General features: G+C 44.8%; 1 protein-coding gene across 1 annotated transcript; it reads left to right on the top strand.

The window, feature by feature from the left end:
- The first annotated feature begins 4259 nt into the window (after positions 1-4259).
- On the top strand, positions 4260-12511 carry stmn2b (stathmin 2b). The gene is made up of 5 exons (XM_071901536.1): positions 4260-4278; positions 10316-10411; positions 10771-10943; positions 11769-11960; positions 12452-12511. Exons 1-5 carry the CDS (start codon positions 4260-4262, stop codon positions 12509-12511), a joined length of 540 nt encoding a protein of 179 aa, XP_071757637.1.
- The last annotated feature ends 2433 nt before the right edge of the window (positions 12512-14944 follow it).

Consider the following 14944-nt stretch of genomic DNA (forward strand, 5'->3'; position numbering starts at 1 on the left):
TAATCCACCAGCAGCAAGCATCTGCAGCTAACTCCGCCCTCACTGTCTGATGGGTGCCACCGCCGCACGGATGACATTAGGGACACTGCTGGTCACGGTCATCTTAGAACAGCTAAAAAACGTCAATGAATGAATGAATCAATCAATCAATCAAAACGTGATTGTCCCCAAGGTGGAAATTTATTTGGCGAGCAGAGCAGACATCTCACAACAGCCGCCCACATACAAAAAATATATACACAAACAGGATAAAAGACAAGGATATAAAAGCACTAGACAAAATGCAGTAAAAGACCATGAAGGAGATGGAAAATGGATAAGATAACAAAGAAGTCCCAAAAGAACAATATTCAAGTTAAGAACAGACACAGCTTGTGTTAACAACCACTGTATTAAAAGAACGCAATGAGCCTAATGAAATGATAATGAAATTATAACAGCGATAATAAAATGTTATTCCTCCGCCAAGCAAGTGTACAGTTCTTGAATAACAGGTGACCTAGGTTGTTGCATATCAAAAGCCTGACATGTTAGTTTGGCATAAAGGCATTTAGAACAAAATTAGGGAGATAGAAGGAAGCCACTGGAATTTGGAGAAAGAAGGGAAACAGCCACAATGAATCTGGCTTAGCAAAATTTACATCTGGAAGAAATAAGCCATGTGAATTGGATTTTTATGACTTGAAAATGCCACTTTTGTTTGACACTGAAGAGATTTCAACATCAGGAGGATCTCGTCAAACCAGCATAGAATATAATTGTTGATACAGTGAGGCTTCTGCACAGCTAGGCGGGCTGTTTCTGCAGCCGATTATTTATTTTTTTTAGGCATTTAGCTGACGCTGTTATCCATAGTGACACTGTGTGCTTCACCTCCTCCATTACCTTTGACCCAGCAGCCGACCTGGAGATCACCTGGGTGCGCACTCTGCTTGTTAGTGTCTGACGTCACTTATCAGGTATGGTGGAGGGTGCCACCATCTCCACCGGGCACAAATGTTGTTGAGGGCAGCCTGAGTGAATGTCGTTGTAGTAGCAGTGTAGTATAGCCGTGGTTAAGGTGGGGGAATGAGAGATATCTTGCAGCTGAATCCTCCACTACTTTCTGTTTAAAACACACACAAAAAAGAAAGCACATTAAAGTCTTATTAAAAAAGGTACAGAGTTGTATCTTTTTCTGACAGGGCATTGTGGAGTGTCACCTTTGTTCTTCGTGGTCCAATCCCTGTGTCCGCCTGCAGCGTCATGCTTAGCAGAGGCAGATTTGCATGCAGGCGCTCAACCCCCTGCTTCTTTGCCCTGTCACTCTCAAAATACACTAAATGCATGTCTTTGCAATTTTGTATTTTATTATTTAACATTGATTTCCCGCACCTCTTAATTTAATTTGAGGTAGACCTACTCCTCAGATATTCTGTGCACAACTAGTCTATAGCTGCATGTTACTCTACTCCCCTTCTGTCAATGGGCAGAAACTTGTAAAACTTGTTCAACCGCAACTAAACAGCTCCGTTATCGTTAATCAGTAACCATTACCAGGTCACCGGCTGCACTCCTGACGTTTGTGTATCACTCACTTTAAACAGTATAGTGTACACAGCCATGTTATCTCCGGAAACACACGCTAGTTTACCTCATTTTGATAAGAAAATATTACATATGAGCTGGAATGGACGTAGTTTGTCGCTTTGTGGCCCAAGACTTGCATAACATGCATCCAATCCAACAATAGATAGATTTAGCTATGCTTGTAATGTACAACTACCATGTGGCCTTGTAGGCTACATAGATTAGGCTACATATAAACACTGAACTGCAAAATTCTGAAAGAAAAACTATATGCTATATATATATAGGCCTACGAAAAACTGCTAAGCTGGTGCTGCTACAACTGCTAAGTTTTGAATAAATACATACATAAATAAATAAACTTGCAAACATTTGAGAATGTCTTCTATAGGCTTGTTGAAGTAAGCCTATATACATTCTTTAAAAGCCTTCAGGATATCTATGCACAGAACGTTTGGTCTGTATATTTAAAAGAATCTGCTATCTATTGTGTCTTAGTTTTCCTCAAGACAGGCTTGGCTCAAGCTCAAATAACTTGGGATTTGCTGCCACCTAGTGATTACTATCTTAATGCTTCCATTCATTTCTTTGGCATGATGTGACCAGGATTTTTTCAGGTAATTACAATCAAGTGAATGACTAATAGGTAGGATAAGGCTGGTTGATGGTTGGTCTTATTGATTCTAAAGGACACTTTATTGTAGCCATCAAATATATATCTAGACTAAGGCCTGAGAATTGCACGTAGGTCTGTTCTATTCAGGCTGTCAGGCTTGTATACTTACCAGCATCTTACATGGTTAGGCCTATAATAAACAAGCAAATAGTAAACATGTTGTCCCCCACCAGTGATGTAGTTCCACCCTTGGGTCAGTCAGTGATTGATGAGTGTACTTGAAATATGAGTGAAATTGTATAAGCATTTTCGTATGGGACAATGAAAGGACAGATTGACCATATACTGTATTTCTGTTGCCTACTCTCCTCAGAATTAGGCTTACAAGATATATTTTGAAATGTAGTAACTGTAATTGTCCTGTTTTTACTCAATACAGTACAAAATATAAGAACTACAATACACAATAAATACAATCCGTACATTACACAATGTACACTACAATACAATTTATAATACAATATACAATATAACATACAACACCAGGAGCGTGAGTGTTATGAATAATATAAATGCTAAATGATAAGTGATGGTATTGCACAGTAGGTAAGTGGTAATATGATATAAGTAGTCAACACTGACGGCACAGTGGTAGTGCAGTGATGAGTGCAATAACAGTACAACAGTCCAATAACTGTACCATAACTACAGTGTCTTGTGGTTAGAGGTTTGCCCAAAAATTCTCCATTGACTCTCACTTCAACACATCAACCCAGTCTGATGTCTCCAAGTGTGTAGCGTGTGTAGACTATTATGTTACCTATGATAACTTTAACTGTATTGCTTTACCACTGAGTCCCCATTCATTGTCAATGCCGCCCCCTAGCGGCACAAAGTCAACGTTACAGTGTGACTAACAAACTAACGAACTAACGAACGAACTAACGGACGGAGACCGATCCATAGTCCCCCCTTTGGTAGGGGACAACTAGGCTACCTAAAACCTAACATTTTGCGAGCATGTTGAAAAAATGAAGTAGCCTAAATCTAAATGTAGCCCTTTCAAATGCCTATCAATGGGCTCCGCAGCCATCCTCTGACTTTCAGCACCTTGGACAGAGACTATAGAGTATTTTGGGGACCGTACCTGCTGCACGCCTATGTTTTTTCACAGACAGACAACCGCAACATCAATGAAACAAAGAGGGGAACACCCACCCTTTACCTCTCAAAGCGGAGCCTTGAACTCTCCAATACAAGGGGACATTACTGGATTAGCCAGATCTTTGGTTAGGAGATGCGCGTCAGGGGGTTACGGTAGCCAATCTGCTCTAGGACGCACACAGACGCTCATGACTGAGTGTGTCAAGCTTGCCAGAATGAACAACAAGAGTTCCGGTCAGAACTTTCAAAATAAAACGCTTATTGAAATATAATGCACCATAATGCAGTGCTGTTTTGGTAACTAATAAAGGAGGCAGAGCGAGGCGGTGCACCGTGGCAAAGCTACAGAGCCCAGATCTATTCCCTACCGCAGCGAACAGTCTACCTGGAGGCTCAGGTGTTCTTGGAAAATAACCAGGGTGGCCAGCTGAAATGAGTGGGTAACTTGGTATATGTAAGATTAGCTTTGGCTTAATTTGACCAATACTGGAGCAACAGCATTTAGGGACCAACACTCTTAGGGAGAAGCGTCTACTTTTCAGCTATAGTTTCACTCCTTGTAATCTAACGATTCCACTTGACATGATTTTAGTTGACACACACACACACACACACACACACACACACACACACACAATAGCCTACCGATCCCCCCCCCCCCCCCCCCCCCACACACACACACACACACATACGAAGCTTTTATTTTGAAGGCGAAATCACTAAACTTCCGGTCTTGCTCTGGTTATTTCTAGCTGGCTTGACGCAGCTCATAACAGACCACCAGGCGCACCGGCAGCCCCCGTCTCTGCTGACTCAGTGCCTTACCAGCAGTCCCTTCGCCCCGAGATACAGGATACAACCACCGACGCACACTCCTCCGGTAAATCCGTCCCGGCACCACCGTACAGACATGGCTAAGACCGCAATCGGTGAGTTTTGCCCTAATTTCTCTCAGATGGCATAGGTGTTACGCAGGCTTGTGGATGCTGAGGGATGGTGGCGACACCCATGGCACAAAAGGATGCTCAGAATTGATTAAAGGGAGCGGCCAAACTCCATTGCAAGTCAGTGCTAAAAAAATAAGTTGCAAAATTGAAGGAACATTTTTTGCTATTCCTTCATCTCTGTTTTGGCTATAAACTGTTATCTGTCTGGCTTTTGTCTCATGCTGAATCCAAAGGGGTGCTGATCAATGTGGGCTAGTTTATGATTCAGTTCTACGGTGATTATCACTGACGCATATTCGCCATCCAATTTAAAGCAAGCGAATAAAGACATTGAATTCATATCATCATAAGCACGGGTGATTTTTCTCACAGAGCAGCGTGTTTTTTTTTTTTCCTCGATGCCTGCGTGCCGCACCTGCCCTCGCTGCCTGACACACAGCCGTGCAGCATAATGCAGCGCCAGCGACCCCACCCAACATCTCCGGTCCCTTCAAAGCGAGCCAGCCTCTCTCAAGGGTGTGAATGATTTTACCGTGACAAATCCCCTTATACAAAAACTGGGCCACCCTATGTAGCAGGAGTGTAAGCCTGCTGAAACCAATTTTTGGGGTGACCGCTAAAAGCATGAATGTGAGAGGAAAAAAAAAAATCGCCTTTATCCACGCACATAGAATTGGTTTACAGTCGAGGGAAGAATTTACGACTGGCGATGGAAATGAATGTCGTTTCAGGAATGTGTGTGTGACACTGCGAGCCTATTGGAAAGCCTAACAATTATGAAATTTATTCTGGTCGGTAACTGTATCATTATCAGGCTATAATTGGACTTTTATTATTATGATGGTAGTATTTCTTGCCAATAGGCCTAATATGGACAAATAAAATTGGATGGCATTTTATGACAAATGGCAGGCCGTGTGTGTGTCATCTTATGAATTTCTCCATCAAGGCAGTATATATTTTTATTTTTCTGGGTTTGATTATTCGACCATATTGCTGTGCCAGCCTCTTACAGGACTTATAGGCCTATAAACACTGGAGGGGGCCTGCAGTCTTTATCAATAAGAAGCCTAGCCCTTTCTAACATTGGCTCAAAGGAGGATTCTCATTTAGGGGCTTCTTTTCAGGGGGAAAGAGCAATCTGTGTGTGGTCGGTCTGGAGGATAGTCTGTTTGCGTTCCGGTTGACTAGACACTTGATGGATGGAGGGGCTTGCAGACAGACAGCAGTAAGGGTCCCGGTGTCTGCACCGACGGACACCGACAACAAAACCCTGAGTGTTATGTTTATTCCCCTCTCCTCCTCCTCCTCCTCCTCCTCCTCCTCCGTGACTTGGGTTGTGGACAGGCAGAATGGGATGGGCAGGGGCCAGACACTGTGGAAGAGCACAGTCATCATCCCGCCCTCAGTGCCAGTCAGCACTCAGCAGGTTGTTAGGTTCATTTAGCTCCTAAAACACATTAGCTCTCATAATATGGTAGAATCACCTGCGGGATTTGATATTTCCACTGTCATGCTTCTGAACTGGGGGAGCAAAAACCCTTTAGGGCTCATGGGTCAAGAAACAGGTTTACTATTCAAAGAGCCAGGATGCATAGACCCATATTATTTACCTAGTCCTGTGAGTTGATGATAGAAAGAGACAGAGACATCCTGACGCCTCTACACTACAAACGAACACTGCAATTATCAACTATCACACACAAACAAACCAGCGCTCAAAACCAAAGCACACACCCACCAAGGCCTCTAAGTACTTTTTTCCGATCCTTATCATGCAGACTTGTCATATCCAATTAGGTGTGGTCAATCGCTTGGTACCCACGATCAATTCCTTTGTGTAGGGGAACAGAAGCGTCTTGGACAACAGCACCACCGATTTGTCACCTCGAAATTCTGCTGTATTCACATTTTAGAATCTGCACTATTGCCATAATGGGCCATGAGCAAAAAGCTTTAAAGTCTTCTGGATTGATCAGTCATTATGATTAGTCATTCAGTCCTGCTGATCAATGCAACACACTCCCATTCCTGGTACAGAGGACTGTTGCTCCTCAGGTAGGCTGGGAGGACTAGGTGACATCAATCTAGGGTGATGATCAGATTTACGTACATGGTTTGTTCATCACTTCTTAAAAAATGAATGTCTGGATGAGACACTGACGCAAAAAAAGTCTAACATTATAGTGTCCTAGGTTGGAAAATGAGTTGGTATTTATAGACCCTTTGGGCTTCTTACAGTGTTGTCGCCTTGATCAGTGTTTTGGATCTATTCCTCGACAAAAACACATTATCTCTTAATATTTTGTGATATTTTAGCCAATGTGACCACTCTTCTCCCTCTAAATCTGCCAAAAATTAATGCGCTGATATCCCAGAATGGACACTGGGCGTGGTTTTGGAAAAAACTTCTAACTGACTAGAACTGCCCCTCGATAGCCAGGGTCCCACAGCATCCCACTTAATATGCCACTCTCGCCCTGGTAATACGATCATAATTTTGTGATTATATCGTTGTCTAGTGGCCGGGCTGTAAAGGGCCTAACACAGCAGCCAGGCTCATGCTTTCATGAGGTTATAGGGCCCAGGAGGGCAGTAACCGCTGTGATACACAGGGTCACATTCTGTGAGACGGTGTTAATAGGCAGTTTGCGCATCGCCCTGTCAGCCATATCCTTCATATGTTTTTCACTTTGTGCCATTTAGCCCAAATTGGCTCTGTTGCCAATTGTCCATGCCCATCCAATCTGGAAGCACCACTCTCTGTCTAAATTCCTGTAGTGGGGGGTTGGGCATTCAAGGGGAGACGAAGGGAGGGAGGAAGAGTGCGGCTGAGAGAAATAAGGGATGGAAAGTAAGGAAAAGGGGTGTGGCGGTATGTGTTACCACAGAATTCAAGCTCTCGGGGGAGGCAGAGAGTGGGAGAAAGAGAGAGGGGAAAAGAGAGAGAGAGGGAAAGAGAGAGAGAGCAAGAGAGAGTAAGAAACAGAGAAGTGGGATTGAGGTGGGGACTGCATCAGCAACAGATGAGATGGGGGAGGCTGGGGGATAGAGAAGGTGCAGGGGATGAGGGATGCATGTGGGGGAGGAGGGAGATATTGATGATCTGTGCTCTTTGCTGATGGATTGAGAGAGGAAGTGCAGTTTGCTGGCTGTGTGTCTGTGGTCGGGACAGGAGGAGGCAGAGCTGACTGGCTGAAACCAGCCTGCCAGACCGGACTGGGTGCAGGAAGGTGGAGTCATCCTGGTCTGACATTATCTGGTACTCACTGCGTATCCCGCAGTGACACATGCACCTGACCCAGCGTTTCCAAACTTCAGCTAACATCTTTGAACAGACTGGACACTCCATGCTGTGGAATGGCAAAGGATGCCAGTCCAGAGCAGCTGTCATCTTAATGATCCATTGGGAATGAGCTCATTGCAGTGGTTACAGCAGGAAAATCTGTATTTTCTTCCTGGAGAGGCACAGGGACTGACTGTGCGATTGAAATTTTTTTGCACAGCAGAGAATATAATATTTTTGATTGGGGATATAAAAAAAAAAAGGCTCCTCTGGTGAAAGAGTGGATTTATTGCCTCTATAGCTCTGTTTCAATTAATCGTGAACACTGAGCTTTCAAGATTATGCATAAATGTGATTGACGCTTATACAGCAACAGCAAACACACAGAAAATTAATATCCTCAGCTAATGCTTTCTGCAGTGTTGACAGAATACAGCCCTCCATACTTAACCAGTTTCCTGCTGCACTGTAAGTAGCACATACTATTCTTCCAAAAAACCCCAACCTACACACCTCAAATCATCAAACTTGACTTAATCAAAATTGCCAGGTTGATAAGATGAACCAAATACTGGATGCAGAAAAGGCCCCGCCCATGACTTGACAACAGCCAATCAAGAGTCACTTCTGACCTGCGCCCCATAAGCACTTAACCCAAATTACCTGCTCCACTGAATTGTCAATTGTTCCCGTCTTCAGCTGTCAAGTGGTGTTGTGTGTGGGGGGCATACACAGCACCTAATGAGCTGGTGACAACAGTGTCCTCCTCCGCTCCCCCCTGTCAGCTGAAATGGTCCGGTCCACTGATTACAAATTAAAGCTCCATCCACCTGAGGCGGCTGTTTCCATTAGGCAGTCTGTGGGGGGGGGGGCAGGTTGCAGATCCCACTGGGAGTTTCAGCCCCCTTATGCATGCGCACGCGCACACACACACACACACACACACACACACACTCCCCTCACTCTCTGCTTCCTCATCTCCCATCTCCTTTTCTGCCTCCTTATAATCCTCCTGTCTGTGATTTCTTTTTTTTTTTGGGTGTTTGGTTGTTTTTAAGTGTTAGCGTGATTGCAACCCCCCCCCCACCCACCCACCCACCCAAGAGTTTAAGTTTCTCTCTTCCGCCTACATCCTATCCCTCCCTCTTCCTCCCTCCCTCTCCATCCCCTCGTTCCCCATCGTCAGTCCTTTCATCCGAAACCCCCCCTTTTTCTGTTCCTCTTTTCTTCCTCTACCAAACCAAACCAAACCAAACCCCACCTTTCTCCCCAAGCCTCTGCCACTCACTCCCCTCTCTCCTTTCATCCAGAGTCTCTCTCTGTTTCTCTCTCTTCCTTTTTGTTTCACCCCCCGCCGTGCTTTCTCCCTCTCTCACTTCCTCCTCAGGGAAGGGGTTAACAAGGCCATCAGAGAGTAGAGAGTGCAACATCTGAGAGTTGATCACATTACTGTGGCGTCTGCCAGTCTGCAGGGCAGAGAGTGAGAGACACAGAGGAAGAGAAAAGCAGAGAGAGAGAGCAAGGAATAAGAGAGAGAGAGAATAAGGGAGAGGATTTGGATTAATCATACTGTACACCGTACCCCACCATGGAGAAGCTCTTTCATAGTAAATCTCATTTCTAGCTCCACTACTGTAGCCCGCTGCAAATCATGAATCAGTGTGGCACACAGCCCTGCAGGCCTTGTGCTCTGGGTGATGGATTACGCTATACTATTGCACTTGGCATGCAAATGTCCCCTATGAGGCACTGTACCTCGACACAGCGCAGCAGCCGTATGCAAAAGCAGAGTCTTTCAGAACCCGCAGTGAGTTGCAGATATTTTTTGCCTCTCTCCCTGCAGGGAATGCTGCTGAACTCTAGACTCACATTACAATGTAGTAGGTGCCAAAAACATTGGAATAAAAAAATCAAGGTTAGACAAGGTTGGTTGTTCTTTTCTTTGCTATTTTTTTCTCTGTCTGCCCTTTGGAGCACTTTTGTTCCTCTCTTTTGAGCATGGCGCAGGTCGCCAAATACTAGTCTGATTTTGATGCCAGCTTTGCTTTACTGTTATTAATTTTTGGGCTATAAAGGGGCTAAGGGATGGAAAGTCATATTGCTGTGTTATGCTGATAAGCTAAAGCCTCGGCTATTAGCCTCCTCCCACTGGCCATAGCCAAAGAAGATAAGGGACAGCTCAAAGATCATCCTGACCATCTAACCTAAACCCTGGCTTCTTCTCTTTTTAGATTACCTGAACCACATCAACAAATCTCTGATGTTTTTTAGTGCTAGCCACAAAACGGCTGAGAGGCAAAGGGGCGTTGGTCTGACTACGTAAATAAATAATAGCCCAAAATGAAATGCATAGCTAATGATGTGTGGAAAATCCTGTGGGGATAGCGGCTTCTTGGCTGTTGGGGAAATTAGGCCAAGTAAAGGCAGCATTCACTCTGCCTCCCCTTACAGCTTGGAGAAAACAAAGGCCACAAAATGCCTGCAAAACCCAGGGCAATCCAGCTCCAGACATCCTTTGATGAGGTTTTCTTTTTTGAGGACTTGCTGAATATTTATTTTCCCAAAAATCTTAAGATGCCATTTGCAGCGAGGACCTCCTGAGGAGGAGAAAGTGGGTTAATGATGTTTCGTCTGTGTGTGTGTGTGTGTGTGTGTGTGTGTGTTAAGCACTGTGCTCCATACACACACATGCACACTAACACACAGCCATGTGTCCATTTATCTCTATCACAGCTTACAAGGAGAAGATGAAGGAGATTTCAGTTCTCTCACTCATCTGCTCTTGTCTGTATCCTGAGACTCGCAAGAACCTCATGGGTGAGTTTGAAGGTGAGTAGTAATAAGACTGCAGACTAAGATTCAATTCTGGCAGATATTTTTTCCATATATATTCAACTGAAAAATAAGACAGAGCTAATTGAGGGAGCAAATGTTGGTGCTTATAGCTGTAGACAGTACACTCTAGCTGCACAGGCAAGATTTTAAAGTATCCTCTTTGTTTCTCCTTTTCCTCTCTGTGAAATTCACCACACTCACAATACAACAATGCACATTCATTTTCTTTCTTTCTTTCTTTCTTTCTTTCTTTCTTTCTTTCTTTCTTTCTGTCTTTCTTTCTTCTTTCCTTCCTTCCTTCCTTTCTTTCTGTATTTCACTAAATAAACACACACACACACACACACACACAGACATGGACATCAAGCCCATTAACAAGCGGGCCTCTGGCCAGGCCTTTGAGGTCATCCTGAAGCCTCCCTCCCCCGTGTCGGATGCTGCCCACTGCATCACCAGCCCCCCTAAGAAGGACATTTCCCTGGAGGACATCCAGAAGAAGCTGGAGGCAGCTGAGGACCGGAGGAGAGTAAGGGTGTTTTCCAGTCCTTGTCGTTGCACCCAGCTGCCACGCATCACATTGCCTGAATAAATTTTACAGCCGGAAGATTTGAGAACAACCCAAAGATTTCTGTCCGACCTGAACTGAGCCTGAAGTGTAAAAAATACATTTCTAATGATAGATTGCAAATATTATTACCCAAATCTAAATTAAGCAGGAAATTCAGCCTGCCCAGTTTCACATAACATCACTGGTAGGCTGTAATAACATCAATCAGTTTGACATCAATCGATCATATGAGACATTAATCTGATGTCTGGTTGTTTGGTCAATAGTGTGTCACACGTCCATTGGTTGCATACGTCTAAACAATAAACAATCTAATCTGACATTGGCTAATTCTTGCATCTCATTGATACTCACGTCAATACAATCAGTCAAGCAGCTGACCAATCGAGCAACCCACCAACAAATTAATCAGCCAATCAATATCACAGCTGGACAGATATTTTTCAACGCCAAATGTCCAATATTGTTGGCCAGATCTATATGCTACATGTTGTAGTACATAATAAGAGAAGATGAAGGTGGCAAGGAGAAAAATTCCTATTGACTTTTTTGTACTAAACATTGCATGGTTGATTAGTTGGATCAGATCCAATCCATGCTCAAAATGTAGGAATAACTAAGCAGTGTTCGGTATCTCACTATCTGATGCTCTCTCTCCCTCTCCGCCCTTTCTCTCTGACTCATCCTCTCTCTCTGACTCATCCTCTCTCTGTCTCTCTCTCTCTTTCTCTCTCTCTCTCTCTCTCTGTCCACCGCTCTGCCTCCTCCTCCCCCTCCCTCCAGTCCCAGGAGGCCCAGGTACTCCGGGCCCTGGCTGAGAAGCGGGAGCACGAGCGCGACGTGCTGATGAAGGCCATGGAGGAGAACAGCAACTTCAGCCGCATGGCCGAGGAGAAGCTCCAGCTGAAGATGGAGCAGATCCAGGAGAACCGGGAGGCCTACCTGGCCTCCATCATGGATCGCCTGCAGGAGAAGGTGAGGAAGAGGGGGCAGGGAATGTGGAGGTGGAGAGGAGATCTAGGTGGCTGGTAAGAAGGAGAGGAAGAGGAGGAGAGGATGAGGAGGAGAGGATGAGGGAGGGTGAGAGGGAGGTGGAAGTTGGGTAGGAGAGAGAGAGAGAAAGGGAGGGGAGAGAAGGATGGTGAAAGACTAGAAGGGGAGAGATTGGAGGAGACCAGATGGGCGGGAAGGACAGGGAAAAATTAGAGACAGGCTTCCTGGGGGAATGGATGAAAAGAAAGAGGTGGAGGTGGAGGCAAGGAGGAGGAAAGGAGAGGTGGAGAGGAGGACAGGAGATAGGAGAGGGAATGAAGTAGGTCGGTCTCACTGCAAAGGTCAGGGAAGAGTGCTGGTAGTAAACTGAAGTGAGCAAGAAGCAAATGTCAGGAAAGGTTCAGCTGCACAGATACACATGAAAACCTCAATCTGCGTGTGTGTGTGTGTGTGTGTGTGTGTGTCCTTTCTAGGAGAGGCATGCGCAGGAGGTGCGCAGGAACAAGGAGTTGAGAGAAGAGGTGACAGCGTGAGCAGCCCCAACCGGTTCTACGACCCCCCCCCACCCGACCCCACCCCGACCCCCAAGGAACACCCCCACCTTCTTCCTCCTGCCCTACACCCTCCACCCCACCCCACCCCGAACCCCCTCCCCCTCCACCTCCACCCCCCCTCCCCCATACCCCCCCCCCCCATACTACTATGAAACTACCACCACCCTATGTCGGAAGCCTGGGACACCACCCTGAGGCAGGGGAGGGTCAAATCCCACCCCAATAGCATTAGCAAAGCGGGGGGAGGGGAGAAACAAAACGCAAAAATAATAAAAAAAAAAGAAAAATTAATGTCTCCCACCCACTCTTCCCAAAAAAAAAAGAATGTTTTTGCTCTGTTTCAAATGAGAAGAAAAGAAAAAAAATCAAATTGACACGTGACAGTGGGTATTGGTTTTTGTAAATACTTCTTTTTTTGTTATATACAGTACAATACAAGCAGCAAAAGTATTGATTGCCGTGTGTCATTTTTATATATAATTTTCCTCTCCCTACATATATATGGATGTAATCATTCTTTTTTTTTTTTTCATTTCAGCCTGAGAATCTTTTTTGCGGTTTCTCTTGTGTGGTAACAGGCTTTGGTGTTTGTTGTGAGTTTGCCAGCTAGCTGACATTTGCTGTGACTGGTTGCGTCCCGACAAGGCTGCATCCTGGTCCCGTTCCCTCGTCCCCTCAAGTGTGCACTTGCGCATTTCACCCCTCGGAAAAAGATCTTAAAAACATATTGGATCTCTGCGGGGTTAGAGGGATTTTCCATACAATTTCTGCCACTGTTCCAATTGGTGCGGGACATGTGCGCCAAAGAGGGCAGAAGGAAGAGGGACCAGTGTGCGGTCTGCGTCTGTTTCTGTGTCAGTGTGGAGAATGCAAGCCGTCACTGCATACCCACTCCTGTGAGGTAGATGGTGACTTCACCACAGGAGAATACTATAGCATTTAATGAGCCCATCCTCATCCTCTCTCTCTCCATCTGCGACCCCCTCATCCCTCCTCCCTCTTTCACACATTTCTCCACATACATGCATAGGAGCGTCCGCACTCACTCACATGCTGTCCAAATGGGCGGGCTTTTAGCCAATCACAGCGCAGAGCTCAGGAGGAGCTCGCAAAATTCTGTCCATCTGGCATTGTAAAGCTCACGTGACATCCCCTGACCAATGGCGGGCCTCAGATGTCGCTTAGAAACAAGATTCCAACCACATTTCAATCAAATATTAGCATATGTCACCGCTGAGGTGAAGGTAGATCCTCAGATGCTACAGGCTTTGAGTGCGAGTTACTTGGAGAAACTGACCCGAGATCAGAGTATTGTCTCAATTTTGTGACTGTAAATATTAGTAAGGAGAAAATATGAACGAGCTCCATCGTTGTCCATCACATAGAGGCTAGAGTAGTGCTCAACATCAGCGTCTAGTGGAATCACCGTCTCCATGTTAGCTTGTGTGGATAGCCCCATTTCTTGTGTCATTGTGCCAGAGAGTGAAAGCAATGCCAAATGCCAGAGACACTGAACTTCGCCGTGTGTAACAATCTCTATTCAGTATTGGTCTGCACTTAACTGCAAAACACAGAAAACGCCACTGAAAGGTTGAAGAAGCATAAGAAAGATATTTAAGCCATAATAGATATCACTGAGTCAATGACACATCCACGATACATCAACACAATATTGCCATCTGTGAGGGTGCATTTGAGTGTATTTACATATCCATATAGTTTGTAACCAAGGGTGCTCAAGCATGAGTTTGAACCCTGTCGGTCACACACATACAGTAGGCCCACAGATGTGTGTGAGTGTGTGTGTGTGTGTGTATTCCAGGAAGGGTGGGTAGATATGTTAGTGCCATGTGCTATTGCTCTGGTAATATATAAACCAACACCAGTACAGTATGTAAGAACTGAACATCTGTCGCACACTGATGACCTCAAAAGTACATCACAGATTCGCACAGTGACTCCACCCACTATCCTACCTGCCTTTCTCTTTCTCTCTCCCCGTCCCATTTGTGTGTTTTCCCCTTCTCCACATATATCTTTGTGAGCAAGCAGTGATTAATAAAGATTTGGGGTTCAGTGAATGAAATCGGCTTCCAGAGTGATTTTTTTCAGATTCTGTAATGGATCATATGATATATGATATGCCGCTTGTTCTATCTCATTCTTAACTTCTTGATATTCTATAAATAGTATATTAGATTCTGCTTTTTTGAACAATTTGTTAAGACCCAAATTCATTTTTTATGTTAGGACTCCAAATGCAAATAATTGCAATATGTTGTCATTAGACTGGTTCCCAGGGATAATTTGTGGACTTTTAATCATATCTATAGAGTGATTTTGATGCTTCTTGCTTGTTAGAAGACATATTAATGAATTCCATGATGACATAAGACATAAGAGGATAATACC

Source organism: Centroberyx gerrardi, chromosome 19, assembly GCF_048128805.1.
Source record: "Centroberyx gerrardi isolate f3 chromosome 19, fCenGer3.hap1.cur.20231027, whole genome shotgun sequence".
NCBI lineage: Eukaryota > Metazoa > Chordata > Actinopteri > Beryciformes > Berycidae > Centroberyx > Centroberyx gerrardi.

Coding starts and splice junctions, on each gene's coding strand:
- stmn2b (XM_071901536.1), top strand. Junction 10,412..10,770: donor CCTCATGGGTGAGTTTGAAG/GTGAGTAGTAAT, acceptor ACACACACACAG/ACATGGACATCAAGCCCATT. Junction 10,944..11,768: donor CAGCTGAGGACCGGAGGAGA/GTAAGGGTGTTT, acceptor CCCTCCCTCCAG/TCCCAGGAGGCCCAGGTACT.